The sequence below is a fragment of the Leucoraja erinacea genome, chromosome 17 (genome assembly GCF_028641065.1).
Source record: "Leucoraja erinacea ecotype New England chromosome 17, Leri_hhj_1, whole genome shotgun sequence".
NCBI lineage: Eukaryota > Metazoa > Chordata > Chondrichthyes > Rajiformes > Rajidae > Leucoraja > Leucoraja erinaceus.
Genome location: NC_073393.1, coordinates 15474298 through 15501854, shown reverse-complemented (window position 1 = coordinate 15501854; position 27557 = coordinate 15474298). Strand labels below are relative to the sequence as shown.

The window sequence follows — 27557 nt, the reverse complement described above, 5'->3', positions numbered from 1 at the left end:
CATACAACTGCAACATGACCTCCCAACTTCTATACTCAATACCCTGACTGATGAAGGCCAATGTGCCAAAAGCCTTTTTTGATAACCGTATCTATCTGCAACTCCACCTTCAAGGAATCATGCACCTGTACCCTCGATCCTCTGGTCTACAACACTCCCCAGAGCCCTGCCACTCACTGCCGCTTACCCCGGCTACACAGTCTTAGCCTCAGTAGAACCACTGGCTGTCTAGGGCTTCTTCCTGGCAGACCAGTCTTGACCATCTGGTGCCACTGGTCGTCTCAGGTTTGTCTCAGTCACTCAATCTTCCTTGAACCTGTGACGGGAACACAGCTAGCAGGGAGGCGCCCCACATTCTCTCCTTTCCTGTCCCTTCCGTCCGTCCCTTCCCTGCCTCCCCCTCCCTACTCTCGTCCTTCCTCTACTCTCATCCTTCCTCTCCTACTTCCTCTCCCCACTTCTCTACTTTCTCCACTTCCTCTCCCTTCTCTCTCTCTCTCCCCCCTCCCCCCCCCCCTCTGGCTAGAATGCTTGGGTTTTATAGGGAGTAGGCTGACAAGGTTCGGGTGGCCAAACCAATGTCAGCTAATTGGTCCCAGCTTTTACCAATGATGCTGGGGATTGGCCTCTACTGGCCTGTCGGCCAGAGATTGGGATCAGGAAAAACTGACAGCCTTGCATTGCTCAGTGATGTCATTGTCTATGTACAGTATAGAGGGGTGGATGTCGGCCTGGTTTGCTTGTACCAGGCGAAAGCCTTTGACAGGACGTCACACTTGTATATGGGGGGCTCTCCAAAATGGGCTTTGTGGTGGGAAACAATGGTCATTGGTTGAGGAATTTCAAATGTAATTATACATTGGTCAATCATCAGTGAACATACATACCCATAACCTTATGATAGAAGGAAAGTGCTATCGGTATACACTGCCTTAGGAAAACACATAGAGCAGTACAGCATTGGAAAAGGCCCTTTGGTCCACAATGTTCGTGCTGAACACTACGCCAAGTTAAAGTAATCTCATATTGCTACATGGGATCTGTATCCCTCCATTCCTTGCAACCTTCACCACAAAATGATTAAGGGCAATAACTATATGGGAACACTGCCAGCTTCAGGTTCCTCTTCAAGTCATGCACCATCAACACTTATTATTGTTCTTGATTGTCTTTCGGTCGAGCTCCGGAAATCCCAACCAAGCAATACTTTAGGGGTACCTTCACCAGAAGTATATATCTATTATATATGTACCTTTTAATTCATCCATCATTTTGTAATGGGTTACTAATGGGTTAGTGATAGCACCCTATTGTTTATTTTCAAAGTTTTGGATTCAAGCACCATTCCAGATTTGGGAATATTATCTCAGTGAAACTTCAGTAGATCACTCAGACACCGTTGCATTGTTGGAGAAGGTTTTTTGTTGACATTAAATAGAGGCCACGATTGTCATTCTTAGTGTGTGCAAAATGAAGCATGCACATTTCAACAAAATATTGGTGTTTTTTTATTTTATTGTTGTTTTGTGGATTTTGCTTTGTTTAAAACTGGTGAGTGTGTTTGATCCATTACAGTACTGAGCATACAAAAACACATTTCATTAGTGGCAATACACTGGTAATATTCAATTTTATCTGGTGTATAATTAAATTAATATCAATTTAACTAATTTGTTACATTTTATATACTAAAATACACCGGTATTCTCAATTTCATCAAATATTCTTATGCATAATGTTCTTTATATTAATGCACATAATTTAGGGATTACAGCCCTGAAATTTTCCCACAATGCTTACAATTAAACATAATGTAACTACTTATTCAACTACATAAATTAATCAATCTGGTATTGTTTGTCTGATCAATCTCATTTTCTGACTCACCCTAAACGACGCCAAAGCTGATCATCAAGCACATATAAGAGTCTCGCATTTAGGCTATATCCACTGCTCTTCAGGTATTCTACTTCAATGCGTAATGAGAAAAGAAAGAAAACTGGTAATTCTGTGCTAGTTTTTGTAACATTTACTATCAGTTTGGAATTCACAAACAAAAATAATCAGACAGAGAATTAATTAACCCCCAATGACTTTAGCTTTTAATTAACTTTATGATGTCCCTATTGACACCAATTAAGCACCGTGTTCTAAAGAAACAGGCCAGTCTATACACAGACTAAACATAGCAGTAGAATACGGCATTATACTTTGTGATACAATGCATTTGTCCTTACATAATTATTATTCTGTCAACTTAATATTGCCATCGCCAGAGGGAATCTTCTGGGACTGAAATATAAACAGAAAATGCAATTTTAAAAATTTATGTTGAGTGATTTTATCCAGTATGTTGCTAGATCTTATAAATGAGAAAGGTCAAGATTTCCATTCAGTTGCTTGCTGCGTTAATTAATCTGAGATGGGTGACAGCTCCACAATCTAGTCAGGGGAGCTGGTACTCATCCAGTTGGAAGCATATTTTATCATTCTACGATATCGCTCCATACAACCTCAGGCCTCTTCAATCACCATTCCCTCCTCAGTTACATTTCCATGAAACTCACTTTCTGCTATCCCACTCTTCTCTCTAACTACCTCTGCTGTTCAACTCCATTTCATTGTCTCCATGCACAGTGGCGGACTGGGTCTAAAAATATTGGTTGCCAGGAAACAAAGGGGGCCCACTTCATCAGGGGCCCACTTGCCATCGGGCAAGCTGACACCCTGTCCAGTCCGCCAATGTCCATGCACCCCAAAATCATAAATGCTAGGTATCATCTTAAAAAAAAAAGACCAGATTGAAAACTTCCTTCTTCACCATACCAAGTAACTTTATTTTCTTGGAAATATCTGTTAATTTCCATGGCTTTATGCGAATTCTGTAAATGTATCTTTCCCCCCACCCAATACTTCATGGTAAAACATACTAAAGATTGTGAAATACATAGCATCATACTTTTTGTCTATTATGTTCACCCAATCATGTAGATTTCCTGGGCGTGAATCCTAACATTCTAACTCCAGAGACAATGGTGGTGGTACCTTTAAACCAAGAATGATACCAGTATAAATTTCTTAATCACTTGACTTCTCCACCCCAATGAATTTTGATATCTCAGTTTTCACATTCTATTAATTCAAAATCTAAAATACTACTACCCAAACCCTGGTTTGTGGTACATCTCATTTGCTCATCTACCAATCCTCAATTATCGATAGTGTACTCGGAGTACCAATGTACACCCTTGTCCTCGCTTACAAATCTAGCCATATCCTACTATGTGATGTTTGTACCCCATTCTGAGCACATCCAGATTCTGGACTTTTTGCATCTTCCATTATGTTCCTGTATTTCTCTTTGATGGTTCCATCTTTCTACTTAAAATGCAGCCAGCACATTTTGAGAAAAGACTTCTCCTACCGCAACAATGTAATTTTGTTCCAACACACACTTTCTTCTTTTGCCTTCCATTCCCACATTTACAGATTGTTCATTGTTGACACTGAAGCGGCGCTTGCTGGCATACGCAGAGATCGAACCCGGCATTTGGAAGCCGCGGTCACGTGACTCGGGAGGGGCCGCTTGTTTTGCGCGGTTTTTACTTGCGCGTGTTAGTTCAGTATTGACCACCGTTGTGGGCAGACATGTCCGAAGAACCTGTAAACTGGAAATCGAACTTTTGAATAAAGATCTGTTGAAAACTCCAGTAGTCGTTTCTCAGACCGCCAAAACATCAAGAATAGGCATGAAGTATTTCCCCTTGTATAATAATACAGCACAGCTTTGAATAGATAACAATTTCAGTTGTAATGCTGACTCTCCAACACAAAGCCATATATCAAACAGAATTCACTCCAAATCGATCACGGTAAAGTTAAAACCCATCATTTTTGGTTCCATTTCTTCCCATGCCTTTCACAATCATATAACTACAATTAGTTTCACCTGCATTCAATACATTAGAAATTTGAAAACATAAAAAAGGCCTGGGAAATATTTCCAGGTTCAATTCATTAACTCAGCTAAAAGAACTCTTCCTTTGAGTAAACAAAATATCTGCACACTCGAGATCCCATGTTCTGAAGATGAACATGAGAGTGCGTTTCAATGTCCGAGAAGCAGTGGCAGATTTCAAAAGGTAGCCATTGAGTTGGCTGTGTGAGCGCATTTCAATGTCAGAGAAACAGTGGAAGATTTCAAAAGATGCTGCTGCTCTTATCGAGTTCCTCCAGCAATTTGTGATTAGCTCAAGATTCCAGCATCTGCAGTTTATTGTATATACATCACTATGTTCCCCAGCACAAGATTCCAAACAGATCCAGAACCAACTACCTTCACCAAGGGCCAGATGTGGCTCCCTCTTATTGTCTCAGTGACCCTCCGTTGCTGAAGCATTATATGAGCAGCATGGAGTGGTGGAGCAGTGATGAAGGACACCAACAGCATTGCCAGATCAGGCTGACTCCTACTCATCAACCCAGTTGACGCAGCTGCCAGCAGGACTTCAAGGCTAAGATAAGACTCCATATCTTTATAAGAATTTGGCGATTCATTGTATACCGCCTCAGCGAAGTCTACTATTCTTATACTAGAAACATAGAAAAATAGGTGCTGGAGTAGGCCATTCAGCCCTTTGAGCCAGCACCGCCATTCGATATGATCATAGACAATAGGTGCAGGAGTAGGCCATTTGGCCCTTCAAGCCAGCACCGCTATTCAATTTGATCATGGCTGATCATCCCCAATCAGTACCCCGTTCCTGCCTTCTCCCTATATCCCCTGACTCCGCTATTTTTAAGAGCCCTATCTAGCTCACTATTGAAAGTATCCAGAGAACCTGCCTCCACCACCCTCTGAGGCAGAGAATTCCACTCTCACCACTCTCTTGAGAAAAAGTGTTTCCTCGTCTCTGTTCTAAATGGCTTACTCCTTATTCTTAAACTGTGGCCCCTGGTTCTGGACTCCCTAACATCGGGAACATGTTTCCTGCCTCTAGCGTGTCCAAACCCTTAACAATCTTATATGTTTCAATGAGATATCCTCTCATCCTTCTAAACTCCAGAGTGTATAAGCCCAGCTGCTCCATTCTCTTAGCATACGACAGCCACGCCATCCCGGGAATTAACCTTGTAAACCTATGCTGCACTCCCTCAATAGCAAGAATGTCCTTCTTCAAATTAGGGGACCAAAACTGCACACAATACTCCAGGTGTGGTCTCACTAGGGTTCTGTACAACTGCAGAAGGTCCTCTTTGCTCCTATATTCAATTCCTCTTGTTTTAAAGGCCAACATGCCAATTAAGAGGGAGTTAGATGTGGCCCTTGTGGCTAAGGGGATCAGGGGGTATGGAGAGAAGGCAGGTACGGGATACTGAGTTGGATGATCAGCCATGATCATATTGAATGGCGGTGCAGGCTCGAAGGGCCGAATGGCCTACTCCTGCACCTAATTTCTATGTTTCTATGTTTCTATGTTTCACTTTCTTCACTGCCTGCTGTACCTGCATGCTTACTTTCATAGACTGATGTACAAGGACCCCCAGATCCCGTTGTACTTCCGCTTTTCCCAACTTGACGCCATTTAGATAGTAATCTGCATTCCTGTTTTTGCTACCAAAGTGGATAACCTCACATTTATCCACATTAAACTTCATCTGCCATGCATCTGCCCACTCTCCCAACCTGTCCAAGTCACCCTGCATTCTCATAGCATCCTCCTCACAGTTCACACTGCCACCCAGCTTTGTGTAATCTGCAAATTTGCTAAAGTTACTTTGAATCCCTTCATCCAAATCATTGATGTATATTGTAAATAGCTGCGGTCCCAGCACCGAGCCTTGCGGTACCCCACTACTCACTGCCTGCCATTCTGAAAGGGACCAGTTAATCCCTACTCTTTGTTTCCTGTCTGCCAGCCACTTCTCTATCCATGTCAGCACTCTACCCCCAATACCATGTGCCCTAATTTTGCCCACTAATCTCCTATGTGGGACCTTATCAAATGCTTTCTGAAAGTCCAGTGGCTCTCCCGTCCATTTTCCTAGTTACATCTTCAAAAGCCATGATCATAGCTGATCATCTAAAAACAGTACCCCATTCCTGCTTTTTCCTCATATCTCTTGATTTCTTCATCCCTAAAAGCTAAATCTAACTCTCTCTTGAAAAGTGAGTTTCTGCAAAATTACAGCTACTGCACTTTTTGTACATTTATGATTGTGCTTTGTATGGTATGATTTTACTGATTTATATGCAAAGCAAAGAATTTCACGATACAAGTGACAATAAACATACCATTGAACCATATCCTCAGAATCATGAACGTTAGTCATAAATTCATACACCAAAACAGGTCATTCAGCCCAACAAATCCAGTGTATTACACCAGGTATCCATTCACACTAATCCTACACCAATCCCAATCCATTGTCCCCACATTCCACTCAAGGTCGATACTCAGTGATCGCCAGTTAAAATATTTATCTGATCATTGCCAGATTGTGGTTTATGGGACCCTTTTTTGTATCGTGCGTTCAACTATTCACTGGATGTATTCAGGAATCAAGGGATACGGGGGGAAAGCAGGACGGGGTACTGATTTTGGATGATCAGCCATGATCATATTGATTGGCAATGCTGGCTCGAATGGCCTATTCCTGTACCTATTTTCTGTTTCTATTCCATGGTCTGTGAAGGGGCAACCTGGGGTCATCAAATATGAAGAACATTCCTTCCAATCTAAACATAGAAAATAGGTGCAGGAGTAGGTATACTTGCATTATTCACGCTAATTTTAGAAAACATCTCGCTACGTAATATAAATTCATTAAATTCCTGGTTTTACCCCTTCTTCTTCTTGCGTATGGCGTGCACAGCCTAAAGTTGTAGGACAACGTGTTCTATTTGATCTTATTTGACTGTGCACACCGGGTTGATTGCATTTGTCGAAACAGGGTGGACCACGTGAAGGTTGCAATCTCCCACCCCGGTTTTACTCCTGAAGGAAGTACATAATATGAGCTAACTACAGCGAAGCCTCCGCCGCCGGGAGACGCTCCGCGCCTGACTGGAACATTCTTTGGGCGGGAGTTAGAACGGTTACGCCTGCGCAGTCAGCGCCCGACGGTTTCCAAGGCAACGGCCGAAAACACTTGCAGCTCCGGGGAAACATGGCGGGCATTATGGACACGGATAGTCTCGGTACAGTGAGTGACATTCACAAGGTCCAAAATATCCACCAGCTGAGCGACGAGGGGCTCATGGAGTTAATGGATGAAATAAGGTAGTCTGGAAACTTTACGTTAAAGTATTAAATCTGATAATTCGTGCGACGCCTGGCTGGGTTCCGGCGCCGATGTGCTGGCGATCCTTCTCTCAAATGTCGGGCCATCTCTCAACGTAGCACAATATAGTGCTCAACATGCTGGAAATGTGAAATGAATCACACATGTGGGGAACGTCTGGCACGTCAGGCAGTAATTCTGTTGGGATTCCACAGATGTTGCCTGACCTAAACAGTACAAGATACCTCTGAGAAATGGCGACGGAGAAAAGGTTGTTCATTAACAATGGTTCAATGGTGCGCATTGTCACCTGTGACATTATTTTTGCATAGATCACACATGCACGAGTCGCCATATTTTGGCACAATTTACAAAAGGTTCAGAGTCCGGTCTACGCGCTCGATGTACTTATCACATTTAGTGCACATGAACAGTACACATGAACACTGCCATTCAATAAGATGATCGCAAATGTGATTGTTATCTCAACCATCAAACCGCAGTAACTTTTCACGCCTTACTTATCAAGGTTCCAAGTCATAAAAATATTGCTTCCTCCGTTTTTGCAGAAATGAAAAGCCTGTCAAGGCAAGTTTATTCGTCACATACACATACGAGATGTGCAGTGAAATGAAAAGTGACAATGCTCGCGGACTTTGTGCAAAAAGACAAACAAACAAACAACCAAACATACTACAAACAGAATGGAACAGAATAAGTTAAAAAGGAACATGAAAGTTAAAAACACACACAATTTTCGCGGAGCTGCCATAACGGCGACTGGACAGGGCCGCGTCGTTTTTTTTCTTCTACTTTGCTGTGTAGGACAACAACCCATTATTATGAAGATAGACACAAAATGTTGGAGTAACTCAGCTGGACATGTAGCATATCTCTGGAGAGAAGGAATGGGTGATGTTTCAGGTTGAGACCCTTTTTCAGAAATGTCACCCATTCCTTCTCTCCAGAGATGTTGCCTGTCCTACTCCAACATGTTGTGTCTATCTTCGGGTGTAAACCAGCAGTTCCTTCCTACTCATTATTATGGATGGTTGACTTAAGGGCAGGAAATAAAAAACTAGAAATAAATTGTTTTACTTATCACTGGACCCTTAACTCTTTGCAGACGCTATTAATTAGCAAACAGCATGTCATGATAGAATAGAATAGAATAGTTTATTTATTGTCATTGTAACATGAACCATGTACAACGAAATTTAAAAATGTCAGCCAGTCAGTGCACCATTCAAACATTTCTAAAAGCTAACGATACATACAAGGTAAAATATTAAAAGATAAACAACTAAAATAAATATCACGAAAATAGCACGCATAAACACCCAACCCTCCATCCTTCTGTCGATTTCACAGTGTACCACAGTCCCTTAGTATGTCTCGCCCCTGCGTTCCTTGGCGGCTACATTTAGTGCTTTTATAGCAGTGGGGTAAAAACTGTTTTTTAGTCTGTTCGTCCTTGTCCTTGTAGATCTGTACCGTCTGCCTGACGGCAACAGTTCAAACAGGGAGTGTCCGGGGTGGGAAATGTCCTTTATGATACTCTGGGATTTTTTGGTGCAGCGGGAACTGTGTAAGTCCTCCAAGGTAAGGAGAGGGCAGCCGACAATCCTCTGGGCGTTGTCAATGGCCCTCTGGAGCGCTTTCCTCTGAGCCGCTGTGCAGCTGGTGTACCACACGCATACACAGTATGTTAGTATGCTCTCAATGGAGCACCGATAAAAGGACAGCAGCAGTCTCTGAGTGATGTTATTCTTCCTGAGCACCCTCAGGAAGTGCAGTCTCTGCTGGACCTTTTTCAGCAGCGCAGTGGTGTTCACGCTCCACGTCAGGTCCTCCTCAATATGGATTCCCAGGAAGCGGAAATCCGCCACCCTCTCCACACAGTCCCCTCTGATAGTCAATGGTACCATGTCCGTTTTATTCTTCCTAAAGTCTATTATTAATTCCTTTGTCTTTAAGGTGTTGAGGAGCAGGTTATTTTCTTCACACCACACTGTCAGCTGCTCCACCTCATCCCGGTAGGCGTACTCGTCCCCCCCGGAGATGAGTCCCACCACCGTAGTGTCATCCCCAAATTTGACAATGGTGTTGCTGTGGTGGGCGGGGGTGCAGTCATGTGTGTAGATGGTGTAGAGCAGGGGGCTCAGTACGCAGCCCTGTGGAGAGCCGGTACTGAGGCTGAGGGCCGTGGATGTGTGATGGCCCACTCTGACTCTCTGGCTGCGACCCGACAGGAAGCTATTTATCCACGTACAGGTGGAGTGTGGAAGTCCCAAGTCCCCCCAGTTTGTCCACCAGTTTGTGGGGAAGGATGGTATTAAAAGCAGAGCTTTTCAAGTTTGCTGATAATACACAATCAGATGGAAAAATGAGCTATGAATAAGATATCAGAAATCTACAACGAGATATAGACAAGTGAACGAGAAAGGCATTCAGAAGATAATGTAACCTATTTTACCAAGGAGATGTCTGCACATCACTCATTGAATAGCAGTAGCCACTTGGTGACAATTGATGAGGCAACTTAAATGAGTTTGGCAGGTTGCGTAACTGACCATAATGAATGCTGATGACATTTCTAATATTTCTAGTGCTGATGGAATGTCTAGTATTTGACATTTCCACCCTGGGAAAAATGTTCTGATTATCTAACCTATCTATAATTTTCTAAACATGTATCAGCCTCAATCAGCCTCTGTTGTTCCAGATAAAATACAATCCATGCTTGACCAATTTATCCTTATAGCTTGTACCCTCTAATCCAGGTAGAGTCTTGGAAAAGCTTTTCTGTGCCCTTTCCAAAGCCTTCATATCCTTCCAGTAATGGGGCATCCAGATCTGCACACAATAATCCAGATGCGGCCTAACCAAAGTTACATAAAGCACTAATATGACTTCCTGACATATACACACTGCCCGAACAAAGAAGGCAAATATACCATATGTTATCTTTACCACTCTATCTACTTGTGTTGCCACTTTCATGGAGCTATGGACCCCGATCCCCAATGGGTCATCAAAGACCCCTCACACCCCAACCATGGACTGTTTGCCCTCCTCCCATCAGGGAGGTGGTACAGGTGCCTCAGGTCACGTACTAGTAGGATGAGGAACAGCTTCTACAACAACACAATCATACTGCTGAACTCGGAGTCCCGACGATAGATTTCTCTGGTCCCTCCGTCCCCATTGTTTAATTATTCCGTATTTCCTGATTATTCTGTATCTTCCCTCTTTCTATTTTTTTTTGTTTTCTTCATGTACAACTACTACGGACTGACGCAAAACTGCATTTCGTTGTACTGATACTTGTATTTGTGCGATGACATTAAAGTTGAATTGAATTGAATTGACATCATTGCTTTAAAGGTTTTTCCATTGACTATCCAAATCTCCCAAGTTTGTCCAATTTCTGCCTATGGTTAGTATCCTTTAATCCAGCTAACATCATGGTAAAGCGGTTCTAGACGCAAAATGCTAGAGTAACTCAGCGGGACAGACAGCATCTCTGAAGAGATGGAATGGGTGATGTTTCGGGTCAGACTCTTATTCAGACTGATAAACCTGTATAATTCCTGTAAATTATCAATCAATTAACTGTGAGTGGTTCATTTTGTTATACTGTAGTTTATTTCCTGGAATAAGATGTGTAGTAACTTATAATATATTGCCCATCTGTCTACAATAATATATTTTTTGCCTTTAATTCAGTGTTTCCAATGTAGCCATGCAGAGAGAGAATGTAATGTTTGAGAAGTACTATGACCGCATGGTTCCCAAGGAAGAGGTTGAAGAACTTCAAATTGTGTCACAGGACGTTGCACAACTGGCACAGGTTGTACTCTTGCCACACCATTAATGCTTCCACAATAGCTTCTGAAGTTTAGAGTAGAATGAAATTAATCTTTCAAATATCTTTGACACATAAAATGTTTATGTAGGGCTCCTGTGTGGCAGCATAGTGGTAGCTGTCTTTTTCCTTTATTTTGTAAAAATAATCATACTTTCCAGTGAAGATGGAAAGGAAATTAGCTCCAAGGTTACTAGAGCTCTAAGTGATTCAGCTGAAAAGGGATTGAATTGGAACAGGACCTAGCAGACAATGGGTCCAACTGAAGTTAACGGTAGATGATATTAACAAGTGTGAGGAAGATTCTGAAACTGGGCTACACTCAGATCAGTTGTATTTCACAATTGCTCTTTTTTTAAATCATATGAATACTTAAACCTAAACGGGGACTAGAATTTAAATAACACAGTTATACCTTAAGAGCAGATGGGGTGGAGGTTGTTATTAGATAACATAAAGGCAGCAAAGAACCTAACTTACTGTGAATAGCTAATCGGTACTCCAATCAACCCTCAAGCTCTTGATAATAGGTTTAATAGATGTGTATTTTATTTTCTCCTGGTATGCTTTTGATTACATTTTTATAACTATCTATCACATAAAACTAGTGACTGTCATTGATTGTAACTGAATTTGTGAATTGAGGTTTGAGTTGCCAAAAGTTCTTGATATGTTTGCAACATAGTTTCTGAGGCCGTGGACTGGACTGTGTCTGCGATTCCATTCCAGTTATGGTGCGTTCACAGTGGGCAATAACAATCTAACACCAAGTAAGAGTTTTCCCAGTGAGCAACAGGAAAACTCATAAATGAGCTAGATCAGGGCACTTTTATACAGCATTTGTTTGCTGGTTTTTGAAGTCTGGGAGAATTCAAATTGTAGCTTCTTTTTGCCAAATAAATTAAATCTACAACAGGCAGTTGTAGAAAAGATATGCAGAAAACAGTGATCGCATATTTTTATTATGAATTGAAAAGTTCATAACTCAAATATTTAACTTTTGGTCTTTGGTGAATTTTGTAGAGCCGTACAAGACATCGATCTAGGTCTCGTATTTCAACAATTGAACGCCTTTTGACCTTAACGGCAGACCAAAAGTGCACCATTGCATATAGAGAATTAGAGGAAACAAAAGAAATGTTAGCAAAGCTGAGACATGATTCAAGCCACACGGTCCGGAATCTACAGGTAAGAAGCAACGAATGCCACCCTTTCAGGCTTCGGATATTGACGACTTGACTCTAACTGGATAATGTAGGCAGTTAGTACTAGTTTTTAAGTAGTCATACTTTTGCAATGGAAGGATGCCATTGCTCAATGAGGCTGTTGTTTTATAATTTTCACAAAAATATGTAGAATCATGGAATGTAATTCTAAACCACATGCAAAATTTCTAGAATACCATGTAATATGAATGAGAATGACCATATTCCAATTGGTATGACTGCTTGATGGAGGAGGAACAATCTGTTTGCTATGTCAGTTATTATTATCATCATGCAATGAATCATATAATAATTGCATAGTAGGAGGCTTATTGGCCCAGTGAGCCAATACTGGCTCATTGAAGGACAGTCCAGTCAGCCACATTCCTATGTTCCACCCCTGCGACCGCCCAAGCTTCCCTGAAATTTCCTTTTAAAATCTTCTTCAGCCACTTCCATGGCAATTGGATTCAAAACCATTACCATTCACTCACTTGAAGTCCTTCCTCACACCCTTTCCCGTATCTCAAGACCAAATTCTTAAACATGTGTCTCCCTACTCCTTGCACCATGGTTACAGCCCATATCTTTTGTCTGCCGTGATATCTGACATAATTTTATACCACATTGAAATCTCTCGTCAACAAAAAGCTTTCAGTAATGTTTTTTGTAAATATCGCATAAGACTAGTGATTTTCGTTGACCGGAAATTAATTTGTAAACTGAAGTTTGAGATGCCAATAGTCCCTCATACAATTGCCATGTTTTGTGAAGCTTTGTGTGTCTATAATTCCATTTCTGTTATGTTGGGCCAGCTTCTCCAATCTAACATTGTGGCTAAAATGTCATACCAGGAACCATTCTAGTAAATTTCCGCCTCAGTCTCTTATGTGTAAATTGTGTGTATGTCTGTAGGAAATTGTCTTTGTTTGTATGGGTGTGGAAACGGAATTTCGTTTGAGCCTCACTGAGGCTCAAATGACAATAAATGGTATTGTATTGTATATTGTAAAAATCTTCAAATTGTTCTCAAAATGTTATGAACAGAAATGAAAGCAATACTTCTGTTATCCCCTAATCAGTTGTATATAAAGGTTCAGCATATGGGTTTAGATAGATATGGGCCAAATGCAGGCAGATAGGATTAGCATAGTCTAGAATCTTGGTCGGCATTGATTAATTAGCTTGAAGGGCCTGAATCCATACCTACTTCTGTCCGTTAACTGTCAACTACCATTTTTTCTGCCATTTTCCTAATCTGTTTTAATTCATTGGTACGCACTATGATGCCATATCTCATTTGCTGTATCTCTAAGTATTTTTAAAAACTAGTTTACTGACCTAATATATGAAAAATAACAATTGATGACAACTTGCTATTTTCTATCCTTAAGTCATTTTTTGTTTCTAGCTGGTAGTGACTCTACTATTCTATGTATTTGTGTTATTAAGCAGTCTTTTACGTGGAAATTTCTTGTGTGCTTTCCAAAAATCCATATGGATAACATGCCTTCATCCATGTCTGATAATTTTTACCCCATCAGTTAACTCTGATATCTCATCTCTACAAATACTTTGTCAGCAGAACTTTTAAAAAATTTTCAAGAAGAGGTAGATGTACTCTTGATATTTTTAACAGAATAAAAAGTTACTGTGGGTAGGTAGGCATACATATTTGTGGTTAAAATCAGATCAGCCATGATCTAATTAAATGGCAGAGCAGGCTTGAGGAGTCAAGTGGCCTACAATTCAGACATTTTTCCACTTCTTTTCCCTTTACTTAGATATTATCCAAAATTCTACACATCTTGCAAACCTCACACATTCTCTGCAGTTTTACTACTCTGTCTAACTATTTGGAAACCTGCAGAATACACCAAATGTAATTCCACCCTATTGTGTCACTTAACTCTAACCAAGTAGATTCTATCCATGAAAGCGCATCCTTTTCATCAATACATTGCACTAGGCAAGAATATGTCAAGCAAAATAAGAATCAAGAGAACAATAAAATATGCCATTGATTTATTGCATTTTATGCTATCACCCAAAATCAAGCCAATGTTAATCCTGGCCAAATTGGAGAGGCTAGGACACTACAATTGAGTAAAGGCTTCGGGCTGCTAGGCCATTTGGTCAATTTAAAAGTGCTCTCTGTACAAATAGGACAAGCTGCAGAATGGTGCCAGTTTGTCTAGAGCCTAGATCAGAGCTGCAGGAAGAGAATGGGAACATCTGCAGAACCTGACAATTAGGTGCAAAATGCATAGAATGGATTGGATGAATGCAAATCATCCATACACATTGTAAATAATGTTGCAAAGCTTTACTTTGCTGGATGTTGATTGGATTAAGTATTGAGCCTTGTCTGGTTTTCTTGCATATCAGGGCACATGTTGCGATGTTCGTTTCCTCTGAGAAACACTGTTTGAATACAATGTATTAGCCACTGTATTATTGGGTTAGGGAAATGTTTGTCATGTATGGGGTTAATCGATATCTGTTATTGGATGGTAAAGAGACCACCCCCATGTGGTTCGGCTCCTCAAGATCTGGGGACCTATAAAAGTCTTCTACCACGAGGTCCTGTGTCGATCTTCTGGGATCTACGGTCGCTTACCTCCGTCATTAAGCCCGGCTGGCCAGACAAGCACTACAACGTTCCGCTGCCAGCCCGGCCTTTCTTTGCTGTCCGTGATGAGGTAGTGCTGCAGGATGGCATTGTTTTAAAAGGACACAAGGCTGTGGTCCCTGCTTAGCTGTGCAACAAGTATTTTAACGCTGTCCATGCAGGGCACCCAGGCGCTGAAGCTACTGTCCTATGGTCAAGAAGCATGTATTACTGACCTGGCATGGCTGACTACATCACCGAGAATGTGGCATCCTGTGCAGTGTGCAACATTTTGGCACCTCACCAACAAAAGCAACCACTTCTTTCACATCCAGTTCCTGCACTCCCGTGGTCTACAGTGGCAGCTGACATATTTGAGTGGCATGGCAAGCAGTACCTGGTACTCGTCGATTCTTATTCAGGAAGGTTTGACATTGATTTTCTCAGCAGAGCCACTTCTTGCGGGGTGGATTCGAAGTTATCTCACCATTTTCCAGTCCACGGATCTCCGGATAGACTGTTAACTGACAACGGTAGTCAATTCACCAGCCAACACTTCAGGGAGTTTACCACACGCTGGAATTTTCGCCACATTACTAACAGCCCTGAATATCCACAGTCGAATGGCTGGCTGAGCGGGCTGTCAAGAGTGCCAAACAGCTCATGGAACGTTCACACAGAGCTAGTTCCGACGTGTGCAACTTATGCAACATCTCCGGTGACCACATTTTGGGTTCACATGCTCAACATTTATTTCGAGGCAAACCCGTGCCACGGTGCCTGTGGCGGATCAGGCATTGATCCCACAGGTGGTTCCACCTGAGGAGATTCAGTGCAGATTACAACAAAAGCGTGACATTCAAAAACAATGTTTGACAAAACAAGTAGGCCACTGCCACCATTGACAAAGAGGCAGGTGGTTCGTTTACAGACCGACAAAGGCCATGACCGTATTGGTGTGATTTCTGGAGTTGCTTCTGAGCCACGCTTGTATATGGGCAGTGCCAATGGTGGCACATACATGCATTACAGACAACATATCCTGCCTGTAAACGAGCCAGTTCCACCTCCATATTATCCAGACCATACAAGTGTACTTCCATCTGTGTCTAGCGGCACTCCTCCGCCTATACCAGCACAACAACCCACCCCTACCACGGCTCGTCTGCCAGTGACGACTTCGCCTACCCCACCCCCACTGTCTCCTGTTTCCTCTCCGGGATTGCTGGTTCAGTCTCCCTCACCTGTGAAGCCACCTGCTCTGTCCCCGGGGGGAAAGAATGGAGATGGTCTTTATCGTACATGTGATGGTCGTGTTTGCAAGCCGGTTGAGAAGTACCCGGGCTATGTTTGGCTTTCCTCCAGTTTATTATCAATTGCTATGCATGCTTTACTTAGTTAATGGTTTTGTACTGATGTTAATTCTTTAAGAGGGAGGATGTAGATCAGTGTCATTCATGTTATGAGTCATACTTTGTAGTTATGCCCACTAGGTTTACAGTAACCCTCCCTGCCTGGTTCCCACATTATTAGAGAAACGTGCTAGCATGAAGTTACCGATGCTGTAATCTTAATAAAGTATTTGGACCTTTACCACGGTGTAAGGCTTCAATTATTTGAACAGCAACATCACAACAGATTGGGACCCTTCTTCAAACAGATTGAGGGGGGGGGGGGGGGGGGGGGGGGGGGGAGAAAGCTGGAATAGATTTGGGGCAGGCCAAAGCCTGGCAGGTAATAGGCAGATACAGGTGAGGTTTTTTTTATAGGAAGATAATTGGACAAAGGCTGGAGATGAAAAGACGGATAAAGGTATTGAAGAATTGCGAATTGTGAAGTTAAAGGAAGCAATGTAGGCGGGAGGGGTGGGAAAGGGGAGAAGTGGGTCCAAGTCCAGCTAGGGCACAGGGGAGAGGGAGGGAGGGGGGAGGTGGAAGAAATGGGAGTAGTAGAAGGGGGAGGGGAGGTTGTAGTTACCTAAAATTGGAGAATTCAATGTTCATAGAGTTGGGTTGTAAACTACTCAAGCAGAGTATGATTAAGAAAGAACTGCAGATGCGGGAAAAAAATCAAAGATAGACAAAAATGCGGGAGAAACTCAGTGGGTAAGGCAGCATCTATTGAGCGAAGGAATAGGCGACGTTTCGGGTCGAGACCCTTCTTCAGACGGTCTTGACCCGAAACGTCATCTACTCCTTTGCTCCATAGGTGCTGCCTCACCCACTGAGTTTCTCCAGCATTTTTGACTACCTTCAAGCAGAATATGAGATGCTGTTCCTCCAATTTCCATATGGTCTCACTCTAGCAATGGACGAGGCCAAGGACAGAAAGGCCAGTATGGGAATGGAAAGAGGAGTTAAAATGTTTTGCAATCGGGAGATCCAATTGGAGAAGTTATCCACCAAGGAGGCCTTGGTGGATAACTTCTCCATATTCAAGTTTTCACGCCAATTCTGCTACATATCAACATGGAGGAAATACTTGTACAAAATTTGCAGTCAGTATTTTTGTGACCTCTCAAAATAGAAAGATCTCTAAGTGTTTGTTTTCTTTTAGGCTACCCTTGAGGAAGCTGAATGTGCACTAATTGAAGTAAAAAAAGCTGTCTATGAATTTGAACGAGACATTGCAACCTTCTCACAAGGAAAGAAGGAGAGCACAATTGTAACAGAAACGCTCTTTAAATACTTTGAGGACAAGATCCATGCAAAAGTGAGTGATATTTCAAGCTAACTTTCTCCTATGGAAAGCACCATGTATCAGTACAATCAACCAGAACAGTGGGGAGAAGACCCAACATTGCAAGAGAGCATCAGCTGAGACAATGGGCTAGTTTCCTGAACACTGGGCATGTGTCAGGAAATTGTAGATAAGCTGAAAATGATCATCTGTATTCATTTGGACAGCATGACCTTCATTTTTTAAAGAAATGGTGAGGTGATAGTAGTAGAATTCAAGAGGGTTTAGATAGATCAGTGAAATGGCCAAACACATAGCAGATTGAATTTAGTGTGGGGATGGACATGTTACAAAAGGAAACAATGATACATTGTCAATTCAAAACTAATACCGCTATCTCTTTAATTCTAATCATTCTGCTCTTAACTTGCATTTACCAAATTTTCCGTTTTCATTTTTATCTGTTAAATTAGGTGATCAAGCTTCAAACGTCATAGTTGCTTCTCACTTAGATCGAGGCTCTCTCCGTTAAGCAAACGTCATAGCTTCCAAGATCACCTTGTAGTTAATATTCCCAGTAGATGCTTTTGAGGGCTTTAGCTAATGAACATTGGCATTTGTTGTACATTGATCTGCACAATATCTTGATTATTTGTCTTTCTTCTGCCAGGAAATACTGATCGATAAACTACAACTGAAGAATCATGCATGGAAGATGCTGAAGGCTAAAATGCACCAACAGCTCAGATTGGTTTGTAAAGGGTGAGGGGTAGGAAGGGGCAGGCTGAAAAATCACAGCCACGAGTCTATCATCTCTAAATGGTGCCCTGTGTCATTTGATTGTTTTGTTACATTTTATTTGAATCCCAATTTTCAATTTAAATGTAGTGGTAAATGAAACAATGGGTTTTGTTGAGCAAGGAATTGAGTTAGCCATGTCATGTAAAATGTTATCCCACAACACCAACAACTCAGAAATTAGAATTTGTAATGAAGCAGGTGCATACAGAATAACACCAATTTTATATAACACTAACATAGTAAAATATCCCAATTGATGTTGCAAAGATTTTATCAAATTAAAGAAAACAAGCTTTAATTTAAATAGTGCTTTTCAATTACCTTGGGGTATTCCATGTTTTTCAGGGTATGAAGTACTTTTTAAAGTATAATCGGTGTTGTATTATAAGAAATGGGGTCAGACAATTGGTACATATCTGAAAATAATAATGTAGACATGGCAAGATGAATTAAATGTCATGATGTTGGTTGTGGGATGAATATTAGCCAGGATATTGTGGATGACTCCCTCCTGCTTTTCTTTAAACTAAAGACATAACAGTTTCATTATTGAGCAGATGGAACCTTGGTTTGATATTTCATCACATGATTTATTACCTCCGCCAGCAATCCTTTGATACTGCACTGGAATGTTAGGGTAGATTTTTCAATTCTTCCCTGGAGTTGGCCAAGAATGCATAACTTTTTGACGGAATTGAAAATTTAACATCAGGGCACTTAAAAAAATTCCAAGAAGGGCTCCTAACAGATTACGCAAAGATGTAGGGTGTCTTAATGGGGAAAGTAGAGGGGTGATGTCGGGATAGATTGCCAAAGTAGAGCGCCAAAGAATATGCAACAGAAATAAGTGAGTCCAAAGATCTCAGAGGGTGGTAGAGGTGGAAGAGATTGCAAGGACAGGGTGGGGTGAGGATGGGTAGGGATCTGAACACTGTAGTGATCACTTTAAATGTTTTGTATTTCTGGGCCAGGAGCCAATATAGGAAAAGGTAACAGGTGACTATTGTATTACAGTCTGTAATTGAAAAAAAGTATGGAAATGGATTTCAGGAAGTGTTGACGAGAAAATTATGTTTTTTTGCAATTGGACATATAAAGTGGAAGGAAATACACTTTATGATATTCTGGACACTGAAAATTCATTAGAATTTATTTTTTTAATGGATTGCTTATTGATGGATTATAATTGGCATGAATGATGATGAGGTAATTAGAGGGAAGGATAGCACAAGGTGCAAGGCAATAATATGGAGGAAGAGAATGGTGCAGAAAGAAATTATCAGATGAAAATAAACTGAATGATACAAGCACCAATCGTATCTTGGTGAAGAGCAAATGTTTGCGTTTAGCAGCCAGGGAGAATGGACATTTGCCTGATACTGTGTTCATCATATTTTATTTAAGTTTCCCAGCTGCAGTCAGCCTGATTGAAAGGTTGCTTGCTGCCTTGTGGGAGGGTAAGCCTTCAGCACTAGGGTACATCTGGTGAGCTGAGAGGAGTCAGGGGAGGATTCAGTAGGTGGAGGTAGTAGAAGCAGAGAAGGTGGGGAATTTGTAAGTCTGCATCTGAAGATCAGGCTCAGGAGTAGATGGAATAGAAAAGTCTCAAGTTGGGTAAGTTTAGAGTCCAGAGGAGAGAGCAAAATCATTGGAGCAAGAGTTCTGAAAGATGAGTTGTCCTAAGATGAGGGTGGGGAAAGAAGGTAGTCTAGATTTAATAGTAAGTGAAAGGAGGTTTGTTTCCTGGATCGCAGATTCTTTCAGTTACAGGGTACATTTCACATTTAAAGTAATAATTGAATGCGAGGTATATTACCTAATTAAATAAGCGTCATAGAGTCATACAGCAGGGAAACAGTCCCTTCGGCCCAACTCATCCATGCCAATCAATATGCTCCATCTAAGCTAGTCCCATTTTCCCGCCAATATGTTTACCCCATTTCTCTCTAAACCTTTCCTATCAATGTACCTAACTGTTGTCAAAGTATCTGCCACAACTATCTCCCATGGCAGCTCATTTCAAAAACTCACCATTTTTTTCTGAGTGATAAAGATGCCCCTCGGGTTCCTATTATAACTTTCCCCTCTCACCTTAAACCTATGTCCTCTGGTTCTTGATTCTCCTACGCTGGGTAAAATACTCTGCATTCACCTTAACTACGAAATAACTAAATAACTAGTATGCTTTGTGACATTCTGTATATTTACTGGCTACTGAAATGCATTTTTGCATTGCCATGGAACTGCAGTCTTGGAGCTTTGCTGCCTTGGACAGCATCTACTGATTTCACAACTAACTTCTCTTGATTTGCACATAAATTGTGCTGAGCTCCGTTAGCCTGTGTTCATGGAAAGATTCAGTCCAAAAGAATAATATTAATTTCACATCCTTTTTTTTATTATGCTCTAGTTTCTTTTTTTTTTGCAAATGCGTCTCTGAATAAGGTAAAGATTCTCTGCACCCTATGTCACCTGTGGAAAAACATATGGTGCGGAGAGAGGGGGGAAAGTAACAATACCAATCAGGAAAAAATTGACAATTTTCTAGTATTTGCATTTGTTTCCAGAAAGAAGAGGCAGGAGAGATGCTGCGTGAGGTTGATTTCCACCAGCTGAAGATTGAAAACACCCAGTTTTTGAGGCAGATTGAGCAGTACAATCAGGACCTCCTCCAACTCAAAGTCATGACAGGGCAAACGCAAATTGTTCTCAACGCCTATAAAGTACGTTTTCATTGTTTTGATTATTAGATGTGATTATTGCTGACAAGGTAAACATTTATTACTCATTTCTAATTGTCTTTGTGAATGTGGTCTTGAATCATTTGAACATTTTCTACTGAAGGCATTCCCATTGCTATTGACTGGAGTACTCCACAATTTAGATCCAGCAATAATGAAGGAACAGTGATACTTTTCCAAGTCAGAATGGTCTGTGACTTGGGAGGAATTATTCCTATCCCTATAACTCCTCCCTCGCCTACATCTATGGACCCCAGCAGTTCTTCCAGGTGAGACAGAGGTTGACATGCACCTCCTCTAACCTCATCGGCTGCATCTGGTGTTCCCGATATGCTCCTTTATATTGGTGAGACCAAGCATAGATTGGGAATCCGCTTGCTGAACACTTGCTCTTGGTCCATCAAGGCCTACTGGATCTCCTGGTTGCTAATCATTTTAACTCACCTTCCCATTCCCATACTGACCTTTCTGTCCTGGGCCACCTCCATTGTCAGAGTGAGTCCACACAGAAAATGGAGGAGCAGCACCTCATATTCTGCTTGGGTAGCTTACAACCCAACGGTATGAACATTGAATATTCCAATTTTAAGAAACCGACTCACTGCAACCTTCTTCCTCCTCCCCTTTCTCCCCCAAGACACCCCCACCCCTTTGTTTCCCTCTCCTCCTCACACAGAAGAAGGGCTCCAACCCAAAACACTGCCTATCCATGTTCTTCAGGTATGCTGCTTGACTCACTGAGTTCAACATTTTGTGTTTATTTTATCTATCTTTATTTCGTATTTACAGATAATTCCAAGTAATAATGCTAGCAAATATATTGTAATTATTCTCATCAATTGCAATCAGTGCTCCCGATGTTGAGTCCTTGCAAGATAAGGGGAAGGGGGAACACATAATTTTTCCGGGCACTTGATCCTGTCATTGAGGATTCAAAGTCAGAAGATATTCAAGATCAAATGGGAGTGGATGAATAAGGGAAGTAATCTATTTTTAAAATACTAGCTTAGGCTTTAGATGGTTGGCAGGAGGTAAAGGAGGTTTGTAGAAGAGGAGTGGTGATGAAGTTGGAGATTCGTTCATTCAGAGACAGAATGACTATGTAACAGACTGGTAGAGGATTACGGTTTCCTCCCACACTCCAAAGACGTACAGGTTTGTAGGTTAATTGGCATGGGTTTGTATACTTGGTATAAGTGTCAATTGTCCTTAGTGTGTGTAGGCTTGTATTAACGTATGGGGATCGCTGGTCGGCGCGGACTCGGTGAGCCGAAGGGCCTGTTTCCACGTTGCATCTCTAAACTAAAACTAAAAAAGTAAAGTAATAACATCTTAAATGTTGGTAAAGGAAGACATAGGACCTAATTTTAGTATTGTTGAAATGTCTGTTATACTTTCTAATCCTGTGATCACGTACCCCTTTTAGAGGAAATTACAGAAAATGCTTGCAGAGACAAAGCAACTTCTCAGTGAAATTAAATCAAGACATGAGCTGCTTCAGAAGATTGAACTTGAGACCACAGAAGTAGAAAAAGTAGGTGGTACTGAGCATGGTCTACCGAATCTATTAACTTTGCTTTTTCTTTAAAATTACAATGATAGTCTCCATTCTGCATGAATTGTGAGTCCAAGGCATCTACTTTCCTCATTTAGGTGCTTGCTTTATCTTTCCATAATTGAAGCTCACTACTGCCTTGCAGATGAATGTCCTTGGCCCATTACCTACATGATCTGAGCTTCCCCTCTAATTTTCTGGTTGACTTAACCACCATTTATCATCTGCCAACCAGACTTCCCCCCCATGTCACCTACCCATTCAAACCTCTCCCACTATCTACCTTCCTGACCTAATTTCCAGCCCTCATCCCAATTATCTACCTGATTTACAGTCATAGTCATACAGCACGGAAACAGGCCCTTCGCCCCAACTTTCCTATGCCAACCACAATGCCCCATTTACACTCGTCCCACCTGCCTGTGTTTGGCCCATATCCCTCAAAACATTTCCTATCCATGTATCTGACCAAATGTCTTTTTAATGTTGTTACAGTACCTGCCTCAACTACCTTCTCGGGCAGTTTGTTCCATATATCCACCACCTTCTGTGTGAAAATGTTGCGCCTCCTATTAAATTTTTCCCCTATTACCTTAAACATATGTCCTCTGGTTTTTGATTTCCTTAATCTGGGTAAAAGACTCAGTGCATTCACCTTATCTATTTCCCTCATTATCTTATACACCTCTATAAGACCACCCCTCATCCTCCTGCATTTCAAGGACTAAAGTCCTAGCCTGCCCAATCTCTCCCTGTAGCTCAGGCCTTCAAGTCCTAGCAACATCCTCGTAAATCTTCTCTGCACTCTTTCCAGCTCAACAACATCCTTCCTTTCGCAGGGTGACAAAAATTGAACACAATACTCCAAATGCACTCACCAACTTCTGACTTCTGCCACACTAGCGACAGGCCGAGTATCCCACAATTATTTTCGCAATGCTCTCCACCTCAGCACAATTTTGTCCTGATATTCTCCCTATCAACCAGTTTTAGCAGTTAGCTTTTGAACTCCCCTCCAGCCCCAATCATCATCTTCTCCTCAAGTCAGTAACTACACAATGGAGGATGATCAAGGAGAAGAGGCTAATTGTACCATGCATGGGTAGTTTGGGCTCATGTAATAGGCCTCAGAATATGTTAGGTATGGGATATAATTAGCATATATAATTAGTATATGTCATGTCTTGTGGTTGTATGCATGTGCGGGGGAGTCTCAAGGTGGCATCCTGGAATAAAGAAGCATGTTAGTTTACTCCCGTGTCCGAGCCTTATTAAAGTCTGTTCCAAGCATCCAAATACATAACAGAATATTTAAACACTGCTCCCCCGTTTAGAAATGTTCCTGTTGCTGAGAGATGCCACGTGTCAAACCATAGCTAAGGGATCGCAATTCTAGATGACGCAGAACACAGGTTTGAGAGCTGTTGCACTGCTTCTTTGACAGAAACATTCATCACTTCTATTTCTGAATTCAACTGACAGCACAGACTGTGCGTGAATTGTAGCAAGCTCCAGCTTGATGAATTTGTGAGAAATTGAATCAATATTTGAACTGAGTGATGAAGAGAATGTTCCCAGTCTTTGAAGCATCAGAATAAAGGCCAGTGATTATGTATATGGCACTGTCGGGCACTGTCCATAAGCTTGCCCTTGCTGAAACGCAAGACAAATAGATTATTGTCTCACTCATGTCACAAGCCTTAGGGCTTTACTTCACTGACAAAATACCAATGCCCACAAGCACATATCTGACATTTATTTTTGAATGATTAAATCAATGTCATTTTTTTACAAAGGATAAGGCCACGGCAGAGGAGCTAAACAAGAAGTTTCGAAATGACATTTCCAATTACAAAGTACCGGGCATTCTTGAATATGTTCAGGAGACCTGGAATCGTTTTGACTTAGAGAAAAAAGTGAAAACCTGGGAACGCAAAGTGGACATTGCAGAGGTGAATCTCACAATGCTTAGCTTTATGAAGTAATGGGGAAGGTTACTGCATATAGCTTGGAGACTTGTCACGTGTCTCTAATTAACAGTTGCAAAGAATTAAAACTATGTCACTATCGTAAGTTCACAAATGATGATGCTAAGTGTAATGATACCTCCAGTGTAAAATTGTTTCTCATATAGTAAAATTTATGTGATGCAGAAGCGTGGTCAGTAGAGCTGCGCATCACAGCTCTAGAGACCTGCGTTCAATTCAGACCTTGGGCACGCTTTGTTAGGCGCGTGTGCAATTTTGGTCTCCTAATTTGAGGAAGGACATTATTGTTAATGTTGAGGGAGTGCAGGAAGGGTTCACGAGGTTAATTCCTGGGATGGCAGGACTGACATATGATGAAAGAATGGGTTGATTGGGCTTGTATTCACTGGAATTTAGAAGTATGAGAGGGGATCTTATAGAAACATATACAATTCTTAAAGGATTGGACAGGCTAGATGCAGGAAAAATGTTTCCGCTGTTGGGCAAGTCCAGAACCAGGGGTCAAAGTTTAAGAATGAGGGGTAGGCGATTTAGGACAGAGATGAGGAAAACCACCCAGAGAGTTGTGAATCTGTGGAATTCTCTGCCACAGAAGGCAGTGGAGGCCAATTCACTGGATTCAAGAGAGATTTAGCTCTTAGGGCTAAAGGAATCAAGGGATATGGGGGGAAAAGCAGGAACGGGGTACTGATTTTAGATGATCAGCCATCATATTGATGGCTCGAAGGGCCAAATGGCCTACTCCTGGCACCTATTTATCTATGTTTCTCTGAACAATCCCATTTAATCTGTATTAAAACAATATCACGACTAATGGTACCATTTGTTATGTTTTATCAAGGATGCATGTGAAAAATGTTAGAGCATCAATGAAATTGAATAAAAATGTGTATTTTTATGATGGCTATATATGTAAATAATAACCCCCCAGAAATGTGTAATTTTTGGGCCTTTAGTCTTATTTGTTTTCCATGCCATCAAAAAAAAGGAACAAAACACAAAGGGCAAATGAGAACTGAGTTAATGTTGCAACAAGTTACTGCTAGGTGAAGCCAACCATATGGCATCAGTAAAGTTATTGTTAAAATAGTTAAGAAAAGGAACCTGTAAAGATACAGAGAAAGCAGGGGACGATTTGGATCATCACTGCCTTTTGAATTAGTCTGTACATACAATTGCTACTGCATGTGGTTGCGTGATTAGTCAGACTCTCAAAGTATGTGAGTTGCTTTGAAATGTTTTTGTACAAATCTTTTTTTGACATAGGTGAAGGTTCTGTCTGTGGTTTTTATAAAATGATAAATTCACTTATGCGGCGACACACGTGCAAAGAAAGAGTGGAGAATAAACAAAAGAGGCAGAAAGTAGAGAAAAATTCCTTGGGGACTGAAATAAATGGTTTAATTTTTGTTTCCACTGCCATACACAAAATGGGTTTCACTGAATTCCTGATATTCAACACTGACGTCACTGGTGTATGGGATTCAATAGGATGTAAAATTGAAGCGCAGTCCATTTTTCATGTAGTGGTAAAAGTGAAAGATTACTCCAGAGTGACAACTTTTCAGAAATAAAATGAGAGATTTGAGTGGTTGTCAAAATAAACATGTTGTTTACAGAAGCACCACATATTTACAACATTTTGTATACATAGTTGTGACCTACAAACACTAATTTATTTTAATTTGCATTTCAGCTTGCACATAGATCTTACAGTAATACCTGGGAGAAAATAAAAAAGTACAATGATCACGATCAAGATCAAGACATAAATATGTTGTAATCAGGTCAAGTTAGAATTTGTCACATGTAAAAGGGCAACATTCACAAAGCTCCACTAAAACAAAAAGAATTCAAACTTTCTACGAATCATAATCATATTTTATGGTGTTATGCTATTTGACTATTGGCTGTATTATTGTGTCAAAAAAATAAATTCAACTTTTAATACTGTGTCCTGTTTCCTGCTTACGGGCTCTAAAACGATTGTTATCATCAAAGAAGCTATTGGAATTATTACATGAACACATTATACCGTTTTAGGAGGATATGACCAAACTAAGGCAAATGGGACTAGCTCAGATAGACATCTTGATTGGTATGGATGAGTTGGACCAGGCCTTGTACAATATGGTTCCTTTTGGCAAGCCTACACCATTACTAATGAGAAACCTACCTGATATCCCGGTGGCTCAGCACTTCAACTCCTCCTCCCATTCCCAATCTGACCTTTCTGTCCTGGGCCTCCTCCATTGTCAGAGTGAGGCCGAGCGCAATATGGAGGAACAGCACCTCATATTTTACTTGGGTAGTTTGCACCCCAGCAGTATGAACATTGACTTCTCTAAGCTCCGATAGTCCTTGCTTTCTCTCTTCATCCCCTTCCCAGTTCCCCTATTCGTCTTACTGTCTCCGCCTACATTCTATCTTTGTCCCCCCCTCCCCCTTCCTCTGTCATCAGTCTGAAGAAGGGTCTTGACCCGAAACGTCGCCCATTCCTTCTCTTCAGCGATGCTGTTTCACCCGCTGAGTTACTCCAGCATTTTGTGTCTACTATTGAGAATATTGAGAAATCGTTGACCTCACTATCTCCATTGCAGGTGATAGACTTCTGACCGACATCCACTATAAACCTACTGACTCCCATGGCTATCTGGACTACACTTCTCCGCAACCTGCTTCCTGTAAGGACTCCATCCCCTACTCCCAATTCCTCCATCTACGCCGCATCTGCTCCCAGGATGAGACGTTCCCCTCCTCCACCATAGATGAGGCTCGCACCAGGGTCTCTTCCATACCCCGCAACATTGCTCTCTCTCCCCATC

At 41.4% G+C, this 27557-nt stretch overlaps 1 protein-coding gene and 1 long non-coding RNA gene across 2 annotated transcripts; one reads left to right on the top strand and one right to left on the bottom strand.

The window, feature by feature from the left end:
* Window positions 1-794: 794 nt before the first annotated feature.
* Window positions 795-7009, bottom strand: LOC129705194 (uncharacterized). Its single transcript, XR_008724863.1, has 3 exons — window positions 6846-7009; window positions 2238-2292; window positions 795-1969 (listed from the first exon to the last, which is right to left on the bottom strand). It is a non-coding gene; the product is annotated as an uncharacterized LOC129705194 (long non-coding RNA).
* Window positions 7010-7110: 101 nt separating this feature from the next.
* On the top strand, window positions 7111-26680 carry ccdc113 (coiled-coil domain containing 113). Its single transcript, XM_055648654.1, has 9 exons — window positions 7111-7283; window positions 11014-11137; window positions 12176-12340; window positions 17525-17680; window positions 18318-18398; window positions 21016-21171; window positions 22616-22723; window positions 24541-24696; window positions 26429-26680. The coding sequence occupies exons 1-9, from the start codon at window positions 7171-7173 to the stop codon at window positions 26513-26515; spliced, it is 1146 nt and encodes a 381-aa protein (XP_055504629.1). The 5' UTR covers window positions 7111-7170; the 3' UTR covers window positions 26516-26680.
* Window positions 26681-27557: the final 877 nt, after the last annotated feature.